The sequence below is a fragment of the Neophocaena asiaeorientalis genome, unplaced genomic scaffold (assembly GCF_003031525.2).
Source record: "Neophocaena asiaeorientalis asiaeorientalis breed wild unplaced genomic scaffold, Neophocaena_asiaeorientalis_V1.1 scaffold184, whole genome shotgun sequence".
NCBI lineage: Eukaryota > Metazoa > Chordata > Mammalia > Artiodactyla > Phocoenidae > Neophocaena > Neophocaena asiaeorientalis.
Window position 1 is genome coordinate 2,348,377 of NW_020185325.1, and position 25,168 is coordinate 2,373,544.

At 37.1% G+C, this 25,168-nt stretch overlaps 1 protein-coding gene across 2 annotated transcripts in view; it reads right to left on the reverse strand.

The window, feature by feature from the left end:
* EDIL3 (EGF like and discoidin domains 3) overlaps nt 1–8,711 on the reverse strand; it is a 411,746-nt gene extending 403,035 nt beyond the window's left edge. For both annotated transcript variants that reach the window (XM_024734369.1, XM_024734368.1), the window contains exon 1: nt 8,645–8,711. In XM_024734369.1, the coding sequence (XP_024590137.1) occupies nt 8,645–8,711 (67 nt within the window). The remainder of the gene's footprint in view (nt 1–8,644) is intronic.
* Nucleotides 8,712–25,168: the final 16,457 nt, after the last annotated feature.

Here is a 25,168-nt window from a genome sequence, read left to right on the forward strand (position 1 = left end):
TCCAATTCTAGTTTTAAAAAATAAATATCTTGGTTAAATAACTCTTAAAAGAAACCAGAAGATATAATTTTCTAGCTGATATGGTTGAGACCATTTGGTGCTTTTGTTTGGCTCAAATTTCTTAATGGGGTTACACAGAAATAAAATTAAATGAGGATGGAATGTAAAGCAAATAAAATATCTTCATTAAACTAGCAGAAATAAAAACCTAGTTAACCTTTACAACCACTATGTCCTACATTATGTATCTGTTAACCTTTAAAATCACTTTTTCCTACATAACGTATCTGAAAATTATAAAGTATGCTCTTACATATCATACTGAATAACAATGAAGCAATGGAATCCTAGAAAACCAAAATAAATTATAAAAATCATGTTGAAATAAAATTGAATGGCAAGGTTTTGAATCACTTCCCGAGTACTCCTCTTCTTTTTCCTGTCTTCACTATTCATACTAGTGATGCATTTTTCTAAAAGACACATTAACTCTTTCTGACAAAACAGAGCATACTCCACTCTTTATTTCTGAATGTGAAAAGAAAAGATGTATTGACACTTTACCAAATTAAATTTGAAAATTTTAAAAATTTTGTCCCAAGAAAATAAATATAATTTACCCCTTCCAAAATATCTACCTGTTAAATAGAAATTGGATATGATGTGTGTGTTTTACAAATAAGAAAATCATTTAACAAAATATGTCCATGACATACAGGACGTGTCACTCACTGAAATACAGCATAGTTCAGTAGTTAAGAGAGCAGGCTCTAGATTTAAACTGGATCCTATTTCTAACAAGCTACTTAGTAGATTATTTATTTGGGAGATTACTTAACCTCTCTGTATGTCTTTTCTCATTCATATGTAAATAATAATAGTACCTGCCTCATAGAATCATAGTGAGAATCAAAGATGGTACTTAGAACAGGGGAACACATAACATGCACTAAATAAATACTATACTTACTAACTATACTTAAGAAAGACATCCGAATGAATGCTCCTTGTTAAGTTATCTAGCAAGATGCTTAAATAGACATGGTGGCACTCCCCAAATAAAGAGAAGAAAGGAAAAAACAAACTGAAGTCTGAAAAATTATTGTTTCTAGATCAAAATTAAAGTTAGCTGGAAATGTTAGAACCTTGTATCTAACAAAGAAATTGATCACTCAGAGGTAGTTTTTCTTTTAACTGAAGATGCACAGCAAACACAGCACTTCTTGTCATGCCTGCATGTTAATATTGTGTGTTTAGCAATGCTCTTGCAGGAGTATTGAGAAATTTTTTCAAAGTAGTTCACTCTATAACATATATTGTAAAAAAAAAAAAAAAAAGTTAATATAACAAAGTGAGAAACAAAGCTTTTAAATTTCCTGGGACTACTTTGGACTTATCTTTTATAACATACTGCTGTTTAAAATATGTGGGTATCTCTCACAGAACACTGACGGGGGTGGGAGCGGGGAGTGGATAGCTCCATTCATTTGGATATATATTGAGTGTTTCGGTTTTGTTGTTGCTGTTGCATAGTTGTGTTGTTTGTTTTGCCTTGCACTGCTCTAAGCCCTGGCTCTGTAGGAAGTACAACATATGACACAAGAATTTATAAATAAATATGAAAGCATTTTGAATGGTAATTTGCATTTTGTTTGCCTATAGATAATTTCAAAATGGTGTTGACAATACAAAAGTTAAACTATAGAAAGAAAAAAGATGAATAAACAAACAGGAAAAAGTGTGTGGATAAAATTAGAGTTCAATTAGCATTTGGAGCCAAACATGTGAGGGGAGAAGGGTATCGGAGATGTGAGCAAAGATAAGACTGATGCCTATAATTGGGAGACTGCTCTATGCTACTGGGAGGGATTCACCAATTTATTTCAAATAAGAATATTCTCCAATGTTCCCACTTGACTGTCCCAGTCTTTTCTGCCCAAGGGTCATGAGCCCGTTTGACCTGGGCTGTCTTCATATGATCTCCAGTGGCAGTAAAATGTAAATTGTCATCCTGACCTCAGTACAAGAAGAGACTTTGTGCATTCCCAAAATAAATGTCTTCATCAAATACCAAGCATAAAAAAGAATGCATGGTGTCCTAACCCATTCAGAGACCGCTTTCAATCATGCACAAAATCATTTAACAAAAAGAGATTAAAACCTTGGCCTTTCCGTCTGTGGGCTGTTATTACTATATTAAATTAGTTTTAAAGAGACTGATCAGTTTGATACAGACCTGTTTTAGAAAACAGAAAAAAGTAAAGCTTAGATCTAGAGTCAATTTTCTTTCTCCATAGTAACAATCACATTCAAAAGTGCTTTAGTACTCAAAAAGCCTTCACTTAAATTCTTGAACTTAAATCCTCCATTCTGCTTCATGCACTATTAAATCTTCTGTTGAACAAATCCTACCCAGCTTCTATCAGCATAATAATGCATATTTTAAAACAAAATAGTAGTACATTTTCTTCTAAAATATTACCAAATAATTGCAGGGCATATTATCTGCATTCTGAGATCTATTTCTTTTCTACAAAATTGAGTCCTCTGTTTTGTAATTTGTACCTTCATTTATTACTTTAGGAGGAAAATCAATAAAAAATGTATAACAACATATTATCTGAAATGATGGGAAAATAAAGTTTCAAACAAGCACATTCTTCAGATATGTCTCTTTCACCTTTAAACAGGTTTTTCAAGCTTAAACATTTTGGACAAAATCTCTTCAATAATGCACATATTTCACTGCCTTTGTATCCCCCAAATGTTGAACATATTGCAGTGAGTCTTTGTCTAGGATGCAAGATCAATACTGGTATCAAATACAAGCATATTCTCTCACAGGGTAATGGCTTTTGGCCTTTAAACATAGCCCCTCTCCCACCCCAAATAAATGTTTTTTTCTAGTTTTTTACACTGTAAGGTAGCTCTGCTTTTACATATACTTTTTCAATCTCCTCTTTGTCTAACAGCTGCCAGGTTTTACTGCTCTGATTAAGTCTGACCTATTACCTCATATGTCTTTAATTTTTTGAATTCAGTTTATAGAGAGCCCAGGAACTTAAAAACCAAGAGAAATAGACTTTTCTATATGATTTAAGGCCAAAATGCATTATCTATTTTAGGTGGTCAGGAGTTTTTGATGTTTTCTCCTAGGTTCTCAGCTCTGTGCTACAGGAAAAGCAAGATACTTCTCTACAAGTGGGGTGGATATAAGTTATTGCCCAGTTGATAGTTTTAGGCAGGATACTGTGATCATATCAAGGTGTAAAATCCTGAGTTCCTCCATAATTCAGATCCTAATTTATTTCTGTTTATGTTTTAAACCTCAGGATTTAGTAGTAGAGGCTTTAGATTGTCATTTTTTTTTCCTCACAAGAAAGCAGATTGCAAATGCTACAGTGTTCTGGAGATTTGCAACCTTTTAATAATGCTGACAGAATTTTATAGTGGATGCTGTGCCCTAGTTGCTATCCAGCAAGGAAATGTTGGGAGCAGGGTTATTTAAGGAGGACTCTGACACAGAAAGGATACCACTGGAGACAGACTCCTTGACATGATATCAGCGACTTTATAAAAAAAAGAGAGAACGTGTAGAAATGGTGTAACGGTGAATCTGTAACACTGTTTTAAGGTCTATATCAGCAGATGCTAGAACTAACTTTTGAGGAATGGTTCTCAGTTAAGGATCAATTAGAAACAAATAATGTCAAGTCACTGAAAGCTACTGAAACACAATAGGCACGTATATAAGGAATAATAACTTGCTTAAATGGGTAATGACAAAACTTTATCATGTCATTTAGTCTCTTTTGGCCAGTGACTTAAGTTAGAAACTTACAAGTTTTAGGAACCATACACCTTACCACTGTGACAGAAAAGGATAAGCTGTAATCTCTTCCAGTACTTTAGATCTATACATGTAAATAGTTGAATATACCTCCACGTAAATCAATATAACAAGTACTTACTTCTATGTATAAAATTTACAGCTGGTATGGAGAGTAAGCTTAAAAGTATGCCAAACATTTCAGTAATAACTGTTTTACTACAAGCTCCTCATAGCTCTATGTGCATTTCCTTGGAAGTTACTCAGGAACCCCCTGAGAAATAATGGCTCAACCTAGACATATAGTTATTTGTGTGTGGCAGTTAGAGCAACTCTGCTTCCAAGTTAAAATCCTGTGGTACAAGCAGCACGTCCTTACAACTCACCCTCCCTCTCTTTCTCAGGGGAGCACTGAAAACTTTAATAATATCAGTTTCACAGAGAGTAGAAAGTCACTTTATGTGGATTTGCAGATTAACATTTACTACTTTACTTCCCCCGCCCGCCACCCAACATCTTTCCTTTAAAAGATCTCCATTGATTATCCTGACACCTGCTGGCAAGGGCATAGTCGATGATCCTAGTCTACTTTTCCCTTCAACAATTCCCCCAAAGCAAAGACTGTTTAGAGGTATTTTCAGTAACAATTAAGTGGTAATTCATTCAGTGTAAGTATTTATAGTACTTAATTTTTAGCATTATCACAAAACCATTATTTTCAATAATCCATTTCACGTAGCCAACAACTTAAGTCTTTATATATAACTACATGTTTGCTTTGATTAACCAAAAGATATTGTAATCATTATATGGGCTGTGATTTAAAAAACAAAAACAAAAACATGCTAGACATCTTCCTTAAAAGACAGGTAAGAATTAAGTAATAGGAATGGCTTGGCTTTGGTTTTCTACTATTTTTTTTTCATCATAATAACATCAGTTTGCAAACTACTTAGGAAATAAACTCAAACTCATATAAACTCATAGGAGTAAACTGATTAGCCTGAGAGAAGCCATACCATTAATTACATATTTGCAAAATTTGCTGTTTGTTTCTCAGTACCCAAGTGTTCTGATTTACTCTGATTTGAACTGAGTTCTGAAACCCGCACTGTTTTCGTGGGTTTATTTGGCAAGGAATATAATGAACCTACTACATCATAAATGATACTCAAACCTATTGGCACCTGCAAGTATGTTCAGTAAACAACAAATATCAGAATTACTTTCTTAGGCTTTAGGAAACTCTCAGGTCAGGCGGGTTTTCAAAACTGTACACAAATGATAACATATACAGGCCATCCCATTATTCAAAACCCTTCAAAAGATGAAAAGTTTTAAAAATAAATTACCTAATTAAAATTTTTATCTTAATATCAGTGAAATTAAGAGTGTGGACTACTAATTTAGAGTCTAAAAACTGTCAAAGTTATACTTTGTAATGGTTTTGAGCAACCAAGCTTTTTTAGTCTAGTCATGTATATGGTATCCTCATTTTGTGAGAAGGAAAAATCATATGTATCTAACAAGAAAGGAAAATTTTATGAAAATATTTATTAAAAATACCCTACACTCTGAATACATGTTTTATATAAACACTGATCTTAAAATATTTGAGAAAAATACAAGAGAGTTTTAATTTAGAGAAGAGTTCAGAAGTAAAATACATTTGCCTGGTTTTGAAGATTTTGTAAATTCAAGACTGCAGAGGGGAGAACAGACCATTTCAATTTTTGTAACCCTTAATTTGTATTATTATAAATGTTTTCCCCAAACAATATAAATTTAAAACAAAAATACATTTCAATTCTAAGAAAATATTTCAAAAATAATTAGAAAAAACTTTTTTAGGACCAGAAGGGAAAAAATGTGTTTTGTATCATAACAGTGGTCAGGGCTTTCTTTGCATTAGTGTCAAACTGTACCAGCAGGATATTTTATCTTCAATTACTTATTATTTTTACTTCAGTATTTCCAAGTTATTTTTTTAATGTTTCACCTGGAATCTGCAGCTGGCATTGATTTTTAAAGTATAAAATTAATGATCATGTAAATCAAGTAATGAAGACACTAATGTGTAATAATTTTTTTAAAGTACAGTAACCTGTTATTTCAGCATCAATATTGCTATACTAATCATAGAAGCATGGGTGTTTTTACCTCGAGTGAGACTGTTCAGGTACTAACTGATCCCCATGTAGAATTAACTAAAAATCGCCATTGATTAAAAAAGGAAATGTGAATGCCAATGATTCATAGTATTTAGGACATGTCTAGACATTTTTAAACAGTGCCATTTGCTTAAAGACTTCAGACACAAACTGCAAGCACAGGGACAGATTGCATAAGATGTCACGTGCTTGCTGCAACTGTATGCATGTAATTGGATTTTTTAGAGCAACCCATAACAATGAATAATTTAAGAGTTAATGAAATATTCAATCTGACTGATCCACTGGTTTAATTTTAAAATAAAAACGACTAAGAAAAGGAATTACATGTCCTTATCAAATCCCAGTCATTAATATGCATAAATTGCAACCCACACGGGGAAACACCAATCTATAAAACGTATACATTAGACAAATGATATCTGGGGAGGTGGGGTGGGAGAGGTGCAAGGTAAATTCTCATCGTTAACACTGGCCTCAGTAAGTTTGCTCAAAGTTTAATTGTTTGGAGATGTCACGCAAGCTGTACTCTGCCTTTCTGCAGAGCTGAGGGAGAATAAATTAGAAAGGTGCAAGTTTAACAAAAAGAGCTCGTGGAAAATGGTCCATTTCTTTCCTATCCCTCTCCTCACAGGCCGTCTGGACAAAAAGAGAAATCTACGGAAGAATGTGGAGCACACACTGCCCAGCATTGTCTAGGGGACGGAAAGAGAGCCCAGGCAACACACCAAGAGTAAGCTGTGCCCTGGGCGTGTGTATCTCTGGACAGCAGAGCTTCCGGCTGCAGCGAGACGGGACTCACCGCGCCCGAGGGCTCCAGCAACCAGACCTAGGGAGGCTAGCGCGGCACGCAGGTTAGATATACTTTCTCCTCCTCCACCTGCGCCGCCCTCCGCCTAGGTGCCAGGACTGATGATGGAGGCGATGGTGTCAAGGAGTAGGTGCCTGTGAGTGGGTGAGTGTGTGTTTTCGGTTTGGGGTGGGAACGGAGGCGGGGAAAGGAGGAGGGGAGGGGAATGCCTGTCGTTCTCCCCCTCCTTTCCTGCTGAGGGATCAAAGTGCAGAAGGAATCCAGACGGGAAATGAAAGAAAGGAGAAATATCGGTAGTGGAAGCACTGTCTTTTTCGTATAGCTGGGGCAGTCCGCAGTGCAACTACAGAGCCATTACCATTCCTTAACCTTCAGTGGAGTGGCTGGCTGCCTGTCTGATAACTGGAAGGGCACATAGTAAACGCGGGCGAGGCACACACCTACTCGCAGGGGGAAATAGCCACATTCTGGGGGAGGGAGGGAGGCCGAGGAAAGGTGCGGCCTGGATAGCTACCGATAGGGCACCGAGGGCATCTGGCCAGGAACACCCGGCTTCTTAGGCAAATAGTAGCCCAAGAGTTCACAATTTTCCTGTGAAACAAATAGACGGATGGGTGCGTGGATGAATGGTGTAGGATATTCATTCAGCGTCTAATCTCAAATGGATTTGAGTCAATGCATTTTTAAATCCAGCCACATTTTTTAAGAGGCACAGCATTTTAAACCCTGTAGTGCACTCAGCTCTCCACTTGAAGCAGCCTGCGGAGGGTTTCATTACCTACTGAACGCATAGAAGGAGCCGCCTGTATATGTGGGCGCAGAAGGGACTCGGGTCCGCTTCGAGCAACCTACCCAGAGTCCCTGCAGCTCCCCCTGCCCTTTCCAGGCGCCAACTTCAACGCCAACGCGAGCTTAGATGGAACCAAGACCAAGGCTTGTATTGACAGGCCATCCTTCCCAGGGACCTGGAAGCCAACTACGCAACTCAGCAGGAGACTCTTCAAAGTCCTGTGTTTTTGGGTTGTTTTTTTTTTTTTAACAGACTGGTTTATTTCATGCAATTCATGAAAACCACCGCCAGACCACCTCTTACAACTTTTCCGCTCTTGGGCGGGGGCGCCAGGGTTGTCTCGCAACGCAAGATTCCCTATTACCAAGAGTTAGGCTCCTACCAGGAGGGTATGCTGAGCAAAGCTTGAGGCCCTTTGGGCTACAGGAAGGGCGGGTTCCTGGGGTTTTTCTGCTACTGGTGCTGCGCCTCCAGGATGGGGAGATGGGAGAAAGCCAAACTGACTTATCAGACCCGTCTCCACCGCACCCACCGCCCAAACTCCCAGCACCGGGCTCGGATTTGCAAACTGCTTGGCGTGGGCCGGGCACCAGAGCACAGCACCCTGGAGGCGGACAGCCCTAAGGCACTCTTCCCCTTTCCACTCCTCCACTCCCGGGGCACGCTCGCTTCCCTCGCTCCCCAGCGAAAGCCCCGTCTGGAGCCGGGAGCCGGCATCACCCACACTGCCCAGGGAGGGTTCGCGTGGCTACCCGGGGGCCAAGTAAGCCGTGGAAGATCTGTTTTCCCTCCCGCCTCCCCTGCATCCCCGTCCTTCCTCGATCTCATCTGGGTACCCCACACCCTCTTCCCGGCTCAGCCCCGCATACTCCTCTCTGACTTTGCGAGCACTTTTCCTGGGCACGCAGGGCAGGGCGCAGCCTCCTCGGTGCCGCCCACGGCGCTCGCCACCCCGGGAGCGCCCGGGGGACCTCCTCCAGCCCCCTGCGCAGCGTTTCCCAGGGGACTCTCTGCCTGTCCCGCAACCGGGGCCGTCGCCTCACCTTTGCAGAACTGAGGGACACCAAGGCTGAGCCCAACCAGGAGCCAAGCAGCCACCGAGCGCTTCATGATCCGTCTCTCGGACGTGACCCCGCTGGTCAGGGGTCCTACTGGAGGGTAGTGTCGTTGAGGCTGCACCGCAGGGCAGCGGCAGACCCCGCCCCGACAGAGGATTCAAGAAGATGTCTTTTTCCTGCAGCGTCTCCTTAAACAAATTCTTGGAGAGAGCAAGAAAGAGTGGCGACCAAAGAGAGGAATCTTTCTTCCCCTTTTGCCTGCGCTCCGGGGCGCTGGGAGGTGGGTGAGCTCCGGGGAGTCGCCAGCGGGCTCAGCCTCCTCTGCGGGTGGGTCCCAGACGAGGCGCGGCGGGCGGGGCCGGGCGCCGGCGGCGGCTCGGGGTCACCCGCGCTGGCGGACCCGCAGACTGTGTGCTCTGCTCGCGCCGCCGCGGCCGGCTGCGGGGCTTCTGACTTAAGAGAACAATGAAGCGTGAGCAGGCGGGGAGCGAGGGAGCGAGCCGAGAGCGCACTGTGTACAAACAGAGGCGGCGTGCGTGTGAGCTTGAGCCTCGCAGGCGCCCGCCCGCCCCGCGCGCCCCTCCTTCCTATTCCCTCCAGCAGCCTCCCCCTCTTTCTCCTCCCCACAACTACCCCCCAGAGGTGGCTCCTTCTGCTGGAAGAGAAAAGGGAGACAACTGCAGCCACACCCTGGCACCTGCCACCACCTCTGAAGTTCCTACAGTGCCTATACCTTCTGCACACACGCCAGAGACTCCGGGGTTAAGGGAAGCAACCCTTGGTATCTGAGATTCTCTTGGTTTCCAGCATTGACTTTATAATTAACCACGTTAAGGAATCCCCTGAAGTCCCGTTCTCTGCATAGCCAGAAAAAGAAGTTAAGAGATTTTGGAAAGTGGCTCTTGGGGCACAAAGCTGCCCGAGAGACAGAACGCTGCAAAGTGAATTGTCCCGGATTCCAGGAAATGCAACCTGGTCAGCAGCCAGCCTCTAATCAGCTAAGACAGGGCTGCTCTGCTGCTGTTCTGGCTGCACTTTGGTTGGCTCTAGGGTTGGGGAGAGAGCCCTGTGGGCTCCTCTGGCCACGGGGGCAAAAAGGTGAAGGCACAGGGCAAGCCAGTGGGAGGCATACATCTCCTCAAGGAGGACATCTGTTTCAGATGAGAAATAGCGGGGCGAGTTTGGGGACCGTGCAAGAGAATAAAAGGCAAAGACAGATTCTTGAAGCATCACCATGGTAGATCAAATTTCGCTGCTACCCACCAAAAGCAATATAAATTGACTGGCTTTTGCAGTCAAAGTGGCTGAACCAAACTACAGCCCATGGCTTACAATAGTGTTTTCTCCTCTGTTTTCCATTTAAAATATTTGCTTAGGGTACGTGGATTCAGCTCTGGCACTTGCAGGTACCAAAATGAAAAACAGCCTTTTTTTTTTTTTTTTTTTTTTCCTTCTAGAGAGGGAGGTAGGAGAGAGACAGAAACACCAACAAAGAAACATTGAAGGAAACATTGTTGAAGGCAAAGATTTGAAAGGAGAATGTACTAAGAAAAGGATAGCAGAGGACAACTGGTCATGCAATTCATCTCCTTTTGCCTCCTTGACTCCTTTAAACTTCAATTTCTACCTTCCTTTGGAATTTGAAGTGAGAGCAAGGATGTAAGGCTGATGGAAAAATAACTGCATACTGCCACCGAGAAGTTAAGGTACCGCTGGCAAACAAAAAAACAAGAGCAACAACAAAAATTATTTGAAAACAAGGTTTGTTCAGATCTCATGTTTGGTGGGGGTACAAGAACATTTTTAAAATAATGATTTTGTTAAGGGAAAGAGGAAGAATCATTTATTTACATTCTGTTTTCTTGCTTAAAGCCACAGATGTTAGTGTAACGTACCACTGTCTAGAGCTGCAGCAAAGCAGTTTTAAACAAGCAAATTCCAACTTTCTGTCACATCACTGTTACTTAATTTTAAAAGTATGCTTTTTATCAGTCATGTGGTGGCATATCCATCATAAAGTATCTCTTTAACTTTTTGAAGTGAGATGTTTAATATTAGTTTTAAGGCATTATTTCTAAAACATAGTACTAAATCTCAAAAACGAACAGACACACACTACTATACATATGACAGGTAACAAATAAGGACCTATTGTATAGCGCAGGGAGGTCTACTCAATATTCTATGATAACCTATATGAGTAAAGAGTCTAAAAAAGAATGAATATATGTATTTGTATAACTGTATCACTTTGCTGTACACCTGAAACTAACAAGACACTGTAAATCAACTATACTCCGAGAAAAATTAAAATAAATAATAAAATAAAATCAGAAACCAATGACTGTGATGAGACATTAAAGAAAAAAAGTGTGCCAAGAGTTTTGTTTATTTTCCTATTTATTCCCTGTTTATTTCCACGTTTCTGATAATATATGACCTCAGTAGGCATGTTAGAAAGTTAATTTTTTTGGCAACAGTGTATGTTACTAAAATTTTCTTTCTTTTAGTTTAAGTTCTTAAAAAAAAAAACTCCAGGAGAGCATAAAGCTACACTAAAATTCATATTCTATGACCAAATGCCTAGAATTGTGACTATATATGCCATCTGTATTACCTGGTAGTCGACCTGTAAAATATGTTGCCAGTTTAATACCTCTACTTTCTTAAGTCCCATTTCCAATCTAAATTTGATACATAATCTTAGATTCATACCTCCCTGTACATAGTTACCCCTTTTTTCCCACTTATTGATAATCATCATGTATTAATAGCCTTTCATTTTGAAAATTCCAGGCACTTTACCTAATTTACAGTTATAGGACTCATTTCACTCTTACTAAACGCATATACAGCCTATACAGCCTGTCCAGAAGTGGAATATAAGAAATGTTAAAGGACCACAAGAAATAGACATTTTATAAAAGGAAAAGAAAAAGGGCAAAATTCTGTTAAGAATTTTTACCTCACACAAAGTGCAAAAGGACCTTTACTAATCACATATGATCCAACCTACAGTTTTATAGCTTCTCCAAATATATGCCTAGAGCATCAAAAATGAATCTATACATCACTTGAAGACAGCAGGTCCCAAAATATTTTCTGCAGGCTTACTTTCCCCAAGATGTTAGTGGGGAAAAAAAAAGTTTCATAGTCAAATAATTTTGGGAAACATCGCCAATCAAAGCAGCCTCTTAAAGATTCATGGTGAATGTTAGCATATTAAAAACTTTGAAAGGTCCTGTGATTAAGAAACTTTTTCAAAAGTGTTAATCCAGCATTGTACAAAGTTTGTGGGTTTTTTGTTTTGTTTTGACTAAGGTAAGCTTTTTCTCTGCACACCTGTTAACATATTGTATTTAGCGCTATAAGGAAAATAACTTGGGAAATGTTGTCTGAAAATAAAGCAGAATAAAGTATCAGCAAAACAAACAAAAAAGAGACTGTGGAAAGTTTACCGATTTTCAAGAACTATTCTATTGACTCCTTGTTTAGATTCTGGAACAGAACATGTCTGAATTGGAATACTGTCTCTACCACTTTAACTCATTTAACATAGGCAATTCAGTTAATCGCCAAGTCTCAATATTCTCATCTGTAAAATGGAGTTAGTAATAGTATCAAACTCATAGTGGTAAATTATTGTGGTTACAAAAGGGCCTAGGCCAGTAGTGGGCACACGGTGGTGGTGATGGTGGTGATGATGATGATGATATGATGATGACGACGACAGAGACAATAATCACATACAGAATTCCAAAAGAATTTTCCTCAATAGCTGATTATCTCAATTTCCCATCCCCCACCCCCATTAAATTATCTGGAAAAAAAATTTTTAACTCATCTTTTAATTTGTCAATCAGCAAATAAAGGTAGCATTTTGTATTCCTGTAATTATTGAAAAATATTTATAAATAAACTAGATATAGGAAGCGCCTTAGATTATTTGATCAAATTACACTCAGTAGTACTATTAATTTTAAAAATCATTTTGTGCTTAAAAACTTTACTTTGCATTTAGAAAACTCTATTTTCTTTAATATCCCAAATGCCTCTGAATTAAAATCTCAGCACTGTGGGATCCAAAGCAGAAAACCCAGTCAAGCCCACCTAGACTTCTGACTTACAGAACTGTGAGCTAATAAATTGGTGCTTTAAACTGCTAAATTTGTGATAACTTGTTAAGCAGCAAGAGAAAAGTAATACAGGAAGTCACTATCATCATCCCTTTTTTAGAGAGAAGGAATGTGGCACAGGTTGGTTAGGTAAATTGCCTATGGTCTCAAGTTAGTGTCAGTCTGAATCCAGAAACCACTTTACTCTACTGGTAAAAATCATGGAGGGTCAGCTCTATGCTAAGCACTAATGCGTCTTAAAATATATTGCTTCACTAAGTCATCCCAACAACATTTATGAATTAAATATTATTATTATTTCTATTTAACAGTTGAGGAAACCAAGGATCAAAACATGTAAGTAATTTGCTCAAGATTAAGGCAGCAATGAGGGATGGAGCCAGGAGCCATGATCTGAGCCCTGGTTTGATTCCAGGAGCAATTTTCATAACCATTATGCTGTAGCATCTATTTAGTCAGGGGTCTAACTTATCTCATTCATTTATATTTTCAATTTAAGTGGCTATAACTGTAACTGCCATTTTTTTAGTACAGTCTGCATTCTCTTTGACCTTGATTTATCATTTTAGAGTACACTTTGCTTGAGTGTAGAGTTCCAAGTACATTTTAAAATTCTCTAAAATATTTGCATAACTCATAACACTTTTTTTCATTGCTCTCCATAAACACCAAGCTAATTCTTTCCTCCAGTCCTCTGTTCATGCTGTTACCCCAATCTGAAAGGACTTCTTACAAATTCTACTAGCTGAATTCCTGTCTGTCAGACCTCCCAAATTATTCCAGCACCACAGAACCACGATTTCTTAGAATTAGTACTTCTTATTTTTTTCTAGTTGTTTCATTGGTGCTAGTCTTATCTTTCCAAATAATTACAAACGGATCTTGCCATGAAGATAACTGCATTCCTTGGATATTAGCTGAATGTTATGTTCTAAACCTTAAGTCTTTCCACTATGAACACTAAGGAAAATTCATTTTTAAAAGTACACATTTTATACCAAATTCAGAGTTCCCAGTATTTCCCTGCTTGATTCCCTGATGGATGCTGTTTCCAGAACATATGCAGGACCATTACACAGGGGTGAGCCTTTGCCTTCAGGGTCTGACCCTAGTAAGAGAAATTTCTGGTGCCTCTAATTACTTCCCTCCAGTTTCCTGCTCAACCCATTGAACGACTTAGTTTTCAGCTCCCTAAAATATTTTTTCAATAACTAATACATGCACATAATAAAAGCTCAAAGGTACAAGTGGTTGTACAGAGAAATAAAGGTTTCCTTCTTGATGACATTCCCTCCTTACACAGGGATGCTTCCCCAGGGCCAACAGATGGTAGCTAGTAGCTATTGCTGTGTATCCTTCAAAAGATATGTGTATATATACATACACACATACAACCACACACCTGTGCACATGTGTGTATATAGAGTATTATATACGTGCTTTTGAAAAAAGTTGCTAAGTTATACAAACATTATGTATCTTACATTTTTTCACCAAAATATTATATATTTCTGAAGTTGCATCAAAGACTGGCATCATATTTGCATAACATAAATCCTTTTTGATAGACATTCCTTTCCAATCTTTTGTGATTGCAAGCAATGTTGCAGTGAATGCACATCTTACACACATGTGCAAGATAAACTCATTAGAATAGACTGCTTGAAGTGGCATTGTTGGGTGAAAATTGTGGGACTTCCCTGGTGGCACAGTGGTTAAGAATCCGCCTGCCAATGCAGGGGACACAGGTTGGAGCCCTGGTCTGGGAAGATCCCACATGCTACGGAGCAGTTAAGCCCATGCACCACAACCACTGAAGCCCATGTGCCACAACTAATGAAGCCCACACACCTAGAGCCCGTGCTCCACAGCAAGAGAAGACACCACAATGAGAAGCCCATGCACTGCAACCAAGAGTAGCCCCTGCTCGCGGCAACGAGAGAAAGCCCACGCACAGCAACGAAGACCCAACGCAGCCAAAAATAAATAAATAAATAAAATAAAATTATAAAGAAAAGAAATGATTGTTTAAAAAATAAATAAATAATAAAATAAAATTATGGTAGATATTGCCATACTGCCATTCATAAAAGATGTATGAATTCATCCTTCTACCTATAAAACATCAAAGAACTTGTCTTCCTTACATCTCGGATGATACAATGTGTTTGCAATTTGCGGTCTTCTCAATCTTGCAGATGAAAAGTGGTATCTCATGGTTTTGAATATTTTTTGAGTGGTTTTAGGAACTTTTCACATATTTAAAAATAATTTACATTTTCTTTATGTTACCTACATTTCATGTGTTTTGCTCTTTTTTCTAATGGGTTGCTGACCCTTTTCTTGATTGGTAATCTGCATATAATAAAGAAGTTAGACCACTGTGTGTCATATTTATGACAAACAATTTATCCAGCTAGTTTACAGCTGCTTTGTTTGATTTTGCTGTGCTAAAATGTTTTATATCTGGAGTGATGAAATTTAACCACCTTTGCTTTATGACTTCTAGGTTTTATTTTTTTGCTAAGATAGACCCTCACCATTCTGAGTTTATAAACATATTCTCATATATTTTCTCATAGTACTTTTATGGATATTATGTTTTCATGTGTGTATTTACAATTCTTACTCAACTGAAATTTATTTTTTAATTAATTTATGTATTAATTTATTTATTTTTGGTTGTGTTGGGTCTTTGTTGCTGCACTCGGGCTTTCTCTAGTTGTGTCGAACGAGGGCTACTCTTCGTTACGGTGCATGGGCTTCTCATTGCGGTGGCTTCTCTTGTTGTGGAGCACGGGTTCTAGGCATGTGGGCTTGAGCAGTTGTGGCACGTGGGCTCAGTAGTTGTGGCTTGCGGCCTCTAGAGCACAGGCTCAGTAGTTGTGGTGAATGGGCTTAGTTGCTCTGCGGCATATGGGATCTTCTTGGACCAGGGCTCGAACCCATGTCCCCTGTATTTGCAGGCAGATTCTTAACCACTGGGCCACCAGGGAAGCCCCATAGGTATTTAATATTTTTATGTACTTATTTAAATGTTTTTTTTCAGTTATATTTTGTAACTGGCTGTTTATAAGAAGGCTATTTGTGTGTGTGTGTGTGTGTATACTTATGTTATAGTCAGTCACTTTATCAAAGTCTTTTACTGTTTATATCAGTTTTTTTAGTTTATTCTTTTGGATTTTTCACATATACAATTATATCATCTGAAAATAATATTAGTTTTACCCTCTTTTAACAGATTTTCATACTTATTTCTTTTCCCCATGAAACTGTTGTAACTGCTGCCAAATAAATGCTAAATAAATGGACACACTTGTACTGTTCCTGACTCTGATATGACCATTCTAATGACCTTTTATGGCACAGCACATGGCCTCTGGTCTCCTGGGTCCAGGTGAGGTGGTACAGTCATTTTCTATATACCAACATTTGCTCGAAAAATAACTTTAAGGGGTGAAGACTTTACTGTTAGCGTAGAAATGAAATAAGTGTTCATGAATGTACAGGATATGATAAAAAGAAAAATGATGTTTTCGTTAGCAAGAGAGGCTTGTGAAGATTTGGCAGGATTGGATGCCGTAAAATTTGAGGTTGCATTTGACAGAAATCTGGAATGCAACGTATGTCTTCTGATTTAAAACAAAATGATAAAAAATTCTTTTTTGCCCACCATACCCATAGCTATTTAAATATATGGTTTACTGGGGGGAAATGATAGTATAACAGTCCAAAGGACACTTTTAGACTATTTCCTCTTTTATCTAGCTTTCATTGGCATTTCCCTCTCTTTTTCCCTGCAGATATTTATTTATTTAAAATATACAAGACTTCTGGTTTGATACATCAAGCATAGTAGTTGGACCAAAACTAAATGAAACTTAGAGAAAAATGTTTCTGTCTCCATAAACAAATGAACACATAAGATCTTCTTTGATTTTCCTGGTTCCAAAAGACTACAACTTAATGAGAAAACTCTGTCAGTAAAAAATTTTCACAATCACTGGTTCATCAAAAAAAAGAAAGTTCAAATGGAATATATTTTAATAGATGGTATTTTGGCAAATGCAATTTGAAATACGGTATGTTTCCTCAGCCATGGGGAGAATAACATTTGATTTCATGTGTTTAAAATTGACATTGATTCTGTTACTTTTATCTGAACACAAAATACTCCTAGCACATTCCCTAACATACATAGTAATTTTAAATACTTCACTAAAATATCATGCATCTCTCATATTAAAGTTGCAATTTGTCTTAAATTATTATTGTATTAACATAATATGAAATACTAGATTAAATATTTTTAACCCATACTTTTCCCATACAAACCTATACAAAACCATAATGCCTATATTAAAATTGAAGGATTCAGGAAATACCATGGTTCTCACTGTGAAGAAAATTATAACATCTTGACCTTATGCCTTTGAGGGTGAGCAAAACAAAACAGTAATTTAAACCAAAAGATTTTTAATAAGGTTTTGAAAACACAATGGTAGCATGCCTTTTTTGTTTTATTGGATGATCTTGGGAACTTTAATTCGTAGGGAAGCTTTTATTTTCAAGAACAAAATCATAAAGCATATATAAAAACTATGAAGCAAAATTTCACCACTGCCTCACTAAATCCTTAGAGAACTGAGAGATTTATAGTTTGATTCTAATCATTATATTTTTCTTGAGGAATAATATATAGGAATGCAACTCAATTTATAATGAAATTTATGATCTGAAATATAATGAAATGGATAGTTCAAACTGAAAAGTTGTGGCTGCTATAGTAAAACCCATTGTAATATGGGCCTTCAGTTATCTAATCATCAATAAAATAATTTAAAAATTAATTTTCCACTTAGCTGAATTATTATTTACCATTTTATTGTAAGGAATACATTCCTGAATGTTTTCTATAAAATAATGTAATGAAAAAAAAACATGAATTTGAAAGTAGAGATTATAAAGCAACCTAAAAGTCAGCGTTTTTTTTTTTTTTTTTTTTTTTTTTAGAGTTTAGAGGATACCTGAAACTGTCAAACCGGAGATGAATAAATTAAAAGTGTATTCAGATAGAAGGAAGGTAGGTATTCTTCCCAAAAAGTTTTAAAATTGCATTTGTCTAATTTTAAAAATAAAATTAACAGGAATATTGATATGTAAACTATTTTCTAGTCTTCCTATATGAGTAGGATACATCATAATAGTGTGTAGTGTGAGGGGTGGAAATGTTTCTAGTATTGCCTATGATGATCTGACTCAGCATCAGCTGAAAACACCCTTGTATTATTTTAACATTTTCCATTCCTGTATTAAATAATGTGTCACTCTGGCCTATGGCTAAAGCTGGTGACTCGTTTCTGTCCCTGACTCTGCCTGGGAACCTTGAGCAATGACTGAAAAGGCCCAGAAATTTTCCCCTTGGAAGAGCCTTGGTTTTGATAACTTAAGTACATAAACTATTGATCTACAACTTTCAGCCAGTTTACTTAAAATAAAAGGAATTGCTAGTCCCTTTACCTTTAATATTTTTTAACCATAGCAAAATCTTTTATTGTTTTATCTGCTTTATTTTCTACTTTACTTATATCTGTATTGTTATAATATTTCTTTTAGCTTTTTTAATTTTTCTTTTTCAAATGCAGAAGAATAATCTTATGAATTCTATGAATAGCTTACATCCCTAACAAGGGAGGTGGCCAGTCCTTTTGCTTCTAATTAGTTCTGTAAAATCCTTTTTTAATGCTATAAAACAGCTCTCCTATTTTAATCCCAGATGGCACCTTTGCCCTAAAAGGCAGTCTTGCGGAGGAAGTGAGTGGTACAGAGCTTAAATCCGGGCTCCTGGCAGTGGCTGGCACTGTTGGCTGAGGATTCCTTCCCACGGGAGCAATAAGCACCAACTCATAGACATCCCAGGGTAACAACTAGAGTATTGTTGCTTTCTAATTTCTAAGATCATTCAGTCCTTAATAAACAAATCTATGAATAAAACATAACTTCCTGACAGTGACCAAGGCTTACATTCAGCCCACAGTATGGGGTGAAAAGGAAATTGGAAATCTCCATAATTCCTTTTATTTTATTTACTTTGTCTGGCACTTCCAAGCAAGTCTAAATAACTCTCAATGCTATGAACTTCCAGTGGCATTCTAGCCTGACTACAGCACCAGACTTGTGCAAGCGTGAGCAACTGAGTAACGGATAGAAGCAAATGATAAACTGGCTAGTCTCTGCCCCCTGCAGGAACCTCCCAAATACCTGAAGCTGAGAAGGAAGATATAGCATACCTCTTTGTATAAATCTTTAAAAAGAGTAGTGATTCTGTCCCTAAGTCCATTTAAACAATTCTGTGGTTAAGAGGTCTAACAAAGGAAGTTAATTTCTAGGTTGATTTTTGTCTTTTCTTTGAAGACAGACAAAGTAGAAAAGGAGGGTGGAGGAAGCGGGGAGGGAATGCAACGTCCTCCTGGAAAGACAGGTTAGGGATATCCTCATGGATACCTTCTGATATCTGGATAACTGGAGCTCAGAGTACACATTGGAATGTGAGAGGTTGGTGATGGGGTGGGGTAGGGGTGGGTGGGTGGAGGATATTCCTAGAAGGGCCCGAAGCAGAACACTCAGCAGAAGTTAGGAAGCGAAACACCTAGATAGCACATTACAGGAAGCAGAGGCCTCAGCAACCATGAGAGAAGAAATTGAAAAAAAAATCAGAAGTGGGCATTAGCCTGCTTTTCACTTGCATCTTAAAAATAAAAAGATTTTAATTATTTTCTGCTTATTAAATTTCATTCTTCAGAATAAGCCTCTATTAAGAATTCTTGCAAGCAGGAGTGTTGGTTGTCTAGTATAATTTGTTTTCCTAAATTTTACTTCATCATCGATATGTCAAGAGAAGTTTGATTCTCTCAGAAAAAAATGTCCAGATGTACTATGCATATATGTCTTCAGATAAACAGGGAGCTGTTTTTGCATTGACCAGCTACCTCACAGAATTAGACCAACATAAGGGATCTAAACATTATACCCTATTTTCTTAATTTGAAACATCATCTAATAACATTTTTATCCGTTAAATTTTCTGATCAGTCTGTTTCTTTGATCAATCTGCAGAGTTAAACTCATGACGAGCATTACCAGCTCCTCTGTCACTTGGTACTATTTTCCTCCTCCCTTTGAGCTCTAAGTTTTTTCATCAGTTTAGGTTGTCTCTCACTCAGTTAATTTCTCTTGTATCAGCAATGAAATCTACTTGTGGGATGTTCAATCACTCATCTATCATACATTCTTAAAAGTATAAATTTAAGGCATTTTGCTACACAGTTCTGTTTAAATCACTAAATCACTAAATTTAAGATATTCTTTTGTTGACTAGTGTTACTGTGCAGCCCAAATATTCCACTAACCAATAGGTCTTGACTAAAGTCACCAGAATACACCCCCGTACTCCACTTACACACCCCTAACGCTGGTCAGCCAAGACTACACAGCCACTTGAACCCAACAGACATTGGAACCAATTCTGCTCCAGACACCAGCAACAGCACAGTCTTATTAAGGAAAACAGAGCCCAGATTAATCCTGATGTCTTTTCTGTGAACATCTACCTCATCTATTGTTTAAAATAAAAATTCACACTAAATGCCTACTATGCCAAAGCCGGCACATACAGGAATGAAAGTAGACCCAACAGAACACAATAAGGAGTGGTGGCAATTTGGAAAATGCATGCAATCTAAAGGGGGTAGCAGCTACCCAACTACAGTTGGTTGTTGCCTTGGGGATTATGGGCCCAGAATAGCCAGAATCCAATTTTTCAACACCTGATGTGTAATATGAAATTTCCCAATTTTTAATATGCAGGTGTAACTCAACATTTCTGCAAATCAAATAAACATACTTCTAGTAATTGAACTTTTTTTTTAATAAAAATTGATTTTCAATCTAATTAGCTTTCTTATCAAACCACATATAATAGAAAACCTTTAGGTCAATATTTTAATCTATAATTTTTGAATAAGTAAAAAACAGTTAAGGAAAATATGAAAGAAGTTAGTGACCAATCTCCTTGTCTACATAAAAATGAAGATAAAAACTTCTGTACATCAAAAAAATCATAAAAATAATTAAAAGGTAAATATCAAAGCATGAAGAATAATTTACTGTGATAACTGATTGTCATATACCACTAGTGGGAATGTCAATTCCTTCATAAGTTTTGGCCCAGTAAAACAATTTCTAAGAATTTATCCTAAGGAGTTAATTTAATATAGTTTTATATATGATTATAATTCAAAGAGTAGCTATTATTAAATTATTAGATCAAGTATAGTATATCACATTATTTATTATATCAAATATCTGGAACAATTTAAATGTCCAGCATTAGGTAAAGTTTAAGTAATCTTAACTAATTCAATAAATATAGTTTTATACTCTTCATAACACAATGGTTTTGAGTAATTTTTAAGATACTAAAGTAAATGCTTATGTTTAATCTAGATGTTTTTTAAATGCTAGAAAAAATTCACCCATAAGTTCACCTCTGCTTCTTAATGACTGCTAACATTTTAGAATATACCTTTCCAGAATGTATCCTAAATGTTTACAGAGTATATGAATATGTATACATTACATCTCTCTTTTTTTTTTTTTTTTTTTTTTTTTTTTTTTTTTTTTCTGCGCCCTGTGGCATGTGGGATCTTTGTCCCCCGACCAGGGATGGAACCCTTACCCCCTGCATTGGGAACGCAGAGTCTTAACCACTGGACCACAAGGGAAGTCCCTATCCTTTTCTATCTTCACTTTTTCCTCTCTCTCATTAGGCCTTAAACAATGTGTCATAAATATATTTATTGTTCATTATGTATTTAAAACGTAATTTTAAATGGTTATATAAGTGTATTTTCATTTAGAGTGATCAAGATTATTTTTAAATCTTAAAAAGCTGAGACCTATCTCAAAGTTTCAAAGGTCACAAAATTAAACATTTTATTAACATAGCCTGACACATATCTTATATTCTGTCAGTTCTTTTGGATGTATACTTTTTGATCACTTTTTTATTTAAGAACAATTTTAAAATATGAGTACCTATAGAGAGAATGGGAAAAAATTGATCTTTTTCTCTAGCATGATTAATCAAAAATAATTAAATGAATAATTAGGTAATTTTCTTTATATGTCACAACCCCTACTCAGTAATGTCAAAACTTTTAGAACTGGTATTCTAAAACTCTCTCAACTTTTTTTTTATAAACAAGGTGTAACATTTCAAGGAACATTCCGCAGACTGGATCTCTGGATCTATATTTGCAAAACTGTGTTTCTCTTCCACAACCCACATACAGTTGGTGCTGGTTACTTCTATAGGGTTTAGTCCTGTATCTTGTTGTCACAGTCTGGGTTAGTCAGGCTAGGAAGTGGTGGTAATATTCATGGAGTTATTGCTATACAACAGTGAGGGTTACTTACTACAAGTAAAAGTGACTGCAAGCCATATAAGTACATGGCATTAAACCCAAAATAAATGAATTCTAAACTCAACTTTTTCATAAAAATATCCCCCAAATTCCCATGGCTCCTCCAATGCCACCCACCAAAAAAGGAAGGTGCTGACAAAGGGAGAGTTGGACTAGAAATAGAAATGGTTATAAACCTTCCTTTTCAAAATTTTCAAAAGCATATATGATCATATGAACATACTGCCAGGTCCCTCCCAGGGCCCTGGAAGGAGCTGGTACAAATGAAAGTCCCTGAAACTTAAGCCTCACTAGCGTCAAGGTAAATATGCCTCTAGCGAGAACTGTGAGCAACCTATAAAATTGCTCTGTCCTTCCCCAGAATAAATTAGTTGCTCAGTGATTTGTGGAGTAACTTGCATCTTCTGTTACCAATTTGGACAGGAAAGGTAGAATAAGTGACAAACTGATGGCTAGAAATTCTGGTTCATGGTGGGCATCATATAAACCAAACCAAACTGCTTACGAGAGGTAAGCACATTTTATTCAAGAGAGAGGGAAACTTTATCCTTTTATTCATCAGAGCTTTGTTTCTAAAAGTTAATGTTAATGCTAACAGGCTAATTAAATGTAAATATTTGATTAATTAAATAATGGTACTCCCAGCAATAGGATACAGTAACTCTTAATATTGTATCATAGAAAAATATTCACTAATACAGAAAAATAATCATAATTCAGTGATCAAATTGCAATTTTCAAAATTATATAATGACATAATTTTTATAAAAATATGTTTGTAGTTACATAGGAAATATTTTGGAAAGTTTTAAGTATTAGCAAAGGTTATCTCTAAGGCTGTCCTTATAGATATTTTAAAATTAAAAAATTTTTAGTTTAAAAATTTTAAATGTTACATACATTGCCTTTTGAAATAGATTGTAAAGTGATAAAAAACATTTTTATTTAAAAAGCAATAAAATATATGACGCTTAGTATATAAGCCACACAATAATGTGAAGGTTTCAAATAATAGAAAACCATTTTGGTTCACATAAACCTCCTTTTATTTAGGGCTTATTTTTATACCAGTTATTTGACTCCAGCATCAGTCATATGGCATTTCTGTACTTCTTAACAAGCCCATGGGTTTTCTACTTTTTTCAAGTGAAATCTTGATGAAGCAGTTGATAATCTGAGGCTTGCCTGCTATATTGTGAAATCCCTCTGTGTTTTTAATAACGGCGTCCTCTCTGCTCTACCTAAAGTGTGTGTCAAGAGTGGATAAATAACACTTTTTAAACATAGAACAACATATTTATTATTTGAATTACTAATTATTTAACTATATCTTTATGATAACATATTAACTATTTCTATGAATCGCTTATTTTAATGTCAAGAATACACCCAGGATTCCAGTAAAATTTGTTTTCTCTATTTTCAAAGATAAGGAAAAGCAATAAACTTTGAAATTAAAAGGCAAGTGAATAATAGAAATAAAATAGAATTGAACTAGTATAATTATCTGATTATATATTTTACAGTCTATGTTGTGTGTGATTGTTTAGGAACACAGTGTTACTAATCTTTGAGATATTGTAGCCAGTGTGGCCTACAAGAGTTTAGCACTTCAATTTATCTTATCTTTAATATGAATCTGTGGCCTCTTAGGGCTATCAGATATCCTATGAAAAGGCCCTCCTTTGCTACTTCTATTTGTCATTAAACTTTTGTTTTCAATCCATCAGCACACTTTTTACTGAGTTCCTGTTTTGTTAGAGCAAGACTCTGAAGAGAAGGGAAAGAAATGTAAGAATCACAACCTGCCATTCAAAAGCTCATAGTCTGTATGCAGCTGGAGGAGCTGTGACATTTGAAGATAATCAGGAGACTTTACAAATACTAGTTCAAGAATAAATATTGAGGGTTTTGTTGTTGTTGCCGTCGTCATTCTGCTGCTTATGTGTTTTTGCCAAGTGTAAAATATAATGTTTAAGTGTCCAGAGATAAGAGAGGAGATAGGGCAGTGAGTAGCATACCATGTGTGTCTATAATGTGGCTGGAGGTGTAGACTGAACATAGAAAGAAACAAGAAGGAAACACCAAGTTCTGGAAGACTTGGAAATGAATCTATTACTGAAACTTTTATTTGAACATGTATCAGTTAGCATTATTGTTTTTAACTCGCAGGTAACCAAAAACTAAACCCACATGGGAATTACTTGTTCATGTGATTACAATTTAGGGATCTTTCACAACCCAGGAATGGCTGGATTCAGGGATCAAAGATTGTTACAAGCACTGCCTTTTTCCCATCTCTTGGTTCTGCCCGCTACTGTGTTGACTCCAGTCTAAACATGTTCCATGAGGTGGAGAAATGGCTACAGCAGTAGCCATCACATCATCCCAGGGTGTAGTACATGCAAACATCTCTTCTTCCATAAATTTGAGCAAAATTCCATGGTGAATGCTCTAAATAAAGGAGCACGCCCATCTCTGAACCAATCTCTCTTGAATAGAAAATGAAACGTACTGTATGGCTGTGGCCTGGGTCACATACATATCCCTGAAATAGGGGATGGAACCAGCTCCACCGAGGCACATGGACTGAAAGTGGGGGCAGGTCGCTCCCCAAAAGGAAGTTCAAAGAAAGTAAAATGGTTTTTAGATTTTCAAAAAACAGTAGGTGTACATTTCATGGGGTAAGATAAATATCAGCTGGGGCATTGTGGGACTTCCTCTGTAATACTTTTATAATTCATATAGTTGAATGTTTTGTACCAACGTATGGAAAAATGTAAATGAGGTGGCCAAATAACATTTAAATGCTATTTAAGAAGAGGACTTCAGTGTTTGGAAGGGTGTTAGGAGGTAACTACAAATGTAAAATGATTTTTTAAAATTCT